Here is a 3591-nt window from a genome sequence, read left to right as displayed (position 1 = left end):
TCATCAATATGATGCTGCTGTTAAGTGTGAAGGTAAGTAGTAAGAGCTACAACATCAAATTATTATACATACCTTAATAACTTAGCTCCTTGTACTAATGACACAATGAGATTGAATGGTGGTGGAGTTAGACATGGCAGAGTTGAAGTGTGTATTAGTGAAGTATGGACTACCATATGCAGTGACTACTGGGACTATGAAGATGCTTCAGTTGCTTGTAGGCAGTTGGGATATTCACCCTATGGTAATTCAAACTATATATGTATTATTCTTCATTCCGTTATAAAGGTGCTATACCATTGACAAGTTATTTCACTGACTATGACTGGTCTTATGGTATTCTTGATCCAAATTGCACTGGTCTTGAGTCTAATATATGGAACTGTTCTCATAATGAAGTCATTGACTCTAATACTTGCACTGGTTATGAGGATGCTGGAGTTATCTGTCAAAGTAAATAGTACTTAAATATCTTGATGAATTTTACATTATATTAGGTGGTACTATTCAGCCGGTTAACTGTGAGACTGGAGACATTAGACTGATTGGTGGAACTACTAGTAATGAAGGGAGATTGGAAGTATGTGTGAACAGAGTATGGGGTACGGTCTGTGGTGTTTCATGGGGTTCTACTGATAGCAGAGTTGCTTGCAGACAACTAGGACACCAAGAATTAGGTATATTGACACAACCATTACAGCAATTGATGATGCAAATATTATAATTATACTGATGTACATTTGTTCAGGTTCAGTAAGTGGGTATGGATTGTATGGTCAAGGAAGTGGACCAGTTGTTTTTGGTTACATGTATTGTAATGGAAATGAGGACACACTCTTTGATTGCCGTAGAAATGAACCATCAGTTGCTTCTGGAACATGTACCAGCCACTCTTATGATGTAGGACTGAGATGTGAACGTTAGTTGTCAAATTTGATACATACTGTGTATAAAATTTTTTTTTATATTTAGCTAAATGTGAGAGTGGCAGTATTCGTCTTGGTGGTGGTACATCAAGTTCTAATGGTCGAGTTGAAGTATGTGTTGATAAAGCATGGGGTACTATCTGCAGTGATTACTGGGATAATGATGATGCTAGTGTTGTGTGTAAACAACTTGGTTATTCACCTTATGGTATGTTTTTCTTGTTATCCGTAACACTTCCTTGTTTTTCAAATAATGAATAATAAAATTCATACCTAATGAATAATGTTAGTATTATATTAACAATATTATTAATAGCATTGATATTACATTAATAATGTTATTCAGGAGCTATTGGTGCACCTGGCTCAGGTTCAATTACAAACAATATCTGGCCTCATCATATCACTGATGTGAATTGTACTGGAAATGAAAACAACTTATTTTCATGTCCTTCTAATGGGCTAACTGGATACAACTGCCCTAATAGTAATTTCGCAATTATATCATGTCAAAGTAAAATTAGTGTTTTGTGGATTCAAACATTATTTAAATTTTATTTAGATATTGGTACACTTAAAGCAGACTGTACTGAAGGTGAAGTGAGACTGGTTAATGGTAACACACAGTATGAAGGACGTGTAGAAATATGCATCAATAGAGTATGGGGAACTGTATGTAGTAGAAGAGACAATCGTTGGAATTGGTCGTGGTGGAATTCTTGGCATACACTTGACAGTAATGTTGTGTGTAGGCAGGCAGGACACATGGAGCTAGGTAAAGTACTTGCAAAAAGTAACACTGTCGTTTATTACACAATTTTAGGATCAGTTGCATACACTAGAGCTAGTGTATTTGGGCAAGGCTCAGGCCCTATACTGATATCTTCAATTCAATGTAGTGGACAGGAGTCACATCTAATTAACTGTTCCTATTCTCCAATAATACCATCATACTGTTCACATACTTATGATGTTGGAGTCAAATGTGAAGGTACTTGTTGCCAGACTCTTCATTTCTAAATGTATCATTGTAGCTCCTTGTGCCAATGGTACTGTTCGTCTATACAGTGATTCAGGTAGCTATTTCAGGAGATATGGACGAGTTCAAGTGTGTGTGAATAATGCCTGGGGAACAATTTGTGATCACTTTTGGGATAAAAAAGATGCAAGTGTAGTGTGTAGAATGCTTGGATACTCTCCCTATGGTAACAAATTGCTAAATTTTGCTTCTATGTAGGCTATACTTTCTTTCGTTTGTACTAGGTGCTTCTGCCTTAAGAGACTCATATACTGAAGGAACATGGTATATTCACATTAATGATCTTAACTGTACTGGGGCAGAGTCTTCACTTTGGGACTGTCCTATGAATGGACTTAATGATTATTCTTGTTATCATTATGATGATGCTGCTGTTCTTTGTCAATGTAAGACAGTATAATTCTTGATGAGTTTATTAATACTCATCTCTTAGTGATTGGTGTCGAGAATTCTACTTGTACTACTGGTGAAGTGAGATTGGCTGATGGTGCTACAGTGTATGAAGGAAGAGTTGAAGTGTGTGAGAATGGAGTTTGGGGCTCGGTTTGTACTAGGTCTTCATCTAATGTTAGGAATGCTTACACTTTTTGCCAAGAATTAGGATATCAAGGTAAATTTATTTATATTATAGACATGTATATAGCTTGTGTTGTGTACAGGTGGTATAGTACTTCCGAGTTCAAACTTTGGTGTTAGTAATAATCCAATTTTGATTTATGAACTGTCTTGTGGTGCTTTTCAATCAAATCTAAGTAACTGTTACCAAAGAAAGTATCCACACTATTATGGTTGGTGGTGGTATGGGTGTAACAATTATCAAGAATTAAGCATCAGATGTGAAAGTGAGAACACCCGAAAAAGAATTTGATATGATTTTGTACCATTTTTGTAGGTCTTTGTGTTAACAATAAAATAGAGCTATATGGTGGCCCTTCTAGTCGTCATGGTAATATAAGAGTCTGTGTCAATGGTTCATGGGTTATGGTGTGTGGATATGGTAATACTGTCATTGATAATAATCTAGCTAGTGTTGTCTGTTCCAGCATTGGATACTCAGCTTATGGTAAACTTAATATCCTATTCGTCCTGAGATGCACGCACAAAATATATACAACAAATACAATAAACCCTGCAAATCCCCCCAAAAGGGGGAAAAGAGGGAAGGGTTGGTAACATTGTATGGGCCACACCCCCTAAGCTTGCTTTGCCTGGTTGTAAATGGTGGTCAAACTGAACCCAAGGCTTACGTACTAGTTCAACGCTGTGAAGCTAGTACGGCCACTTACGTACTAGTTCAACGCTGTGAAGCTAGTACGGCCAGATCATGAAGCCAACCTGGCCCACCCTGGCAGCAATGCAGCAATGATGCCTGGCACCTAAACAAGTGCCGCCAAAATCTAACTCTTACCAGCTGAACCAACTAAGGGGTCCAATTCAGGGTGGGCCGTATTTGCCATGAGCAACTGAATACTCTGCATTAGAGTGCCAATAGTTAAGCTGCATTAACTATGCCACTTGGGTCAGGCAATTACCCACCATGCCTTAGCATTATGTGTAATCATTAATGCTGCTTATGCCTCATGCTTAAGGTTCACAATAGAGAGGGAGGCATATTGATTATAGCCT

General features: G+C 37.6%; 1 protein-coding gene across 1 annotated transcript; it reads left to right on the top strand.

The window, feature by feature from the left end:
- The first annotated feature begins 6 nt into the window (after nt 1–6).
- On the top strand, nt 7–3585 carry LOC105315600 (deleted in malignant brain tumors 1 protein-like). Its single transcript, XM_011410303.2, has 14 exons — nt 7–32; nt 86–244; nt 289–453; nt 498–677; nt 749–919; nt 973–1134; nt 1273–1440; nt 1489–1701; nt 1750–1917; nt 1961–2131; nt 2190–2351; nt 2399–2575; nt 2625–2807; nt 2858–3585. Exons 2-14 carry the CDS (start codon nt 106–108, stop codon nt 3136–3138), a joined length of 2340 nt encoding a protein of 779 aa, XP_011408605.2. The 5' UTR covers nt 7–32; nt 86–105; the 3' UTR covers nt 3139–3585.
- Nucleotides 3586–3591: the final 6 nt, after the last annotated feature.

The sequence above is a fragment of the Amphimedon queenslandica genome, unplaced genomic scaffold (genome assembly GCF_000090795.2).
Source record: "Amphimedon queenslandica unplaced genomic scaffold, v1.1 AMPQUscaffold_9367_Cont18628, whole genome shotgun sequence".
Taxonomy (NCBI): Eukaryota; Metazoa; Porifera; class Demospongiae; order Haplosclerida; family Niphatidae; genus Amphimedon; species Amphimedon queenslandica.
The sequence above is the reverse complement of the archived record's forward strand: the minus strand, read 5'-3'. Positions and strand labels throughout refer to the sequence as shown.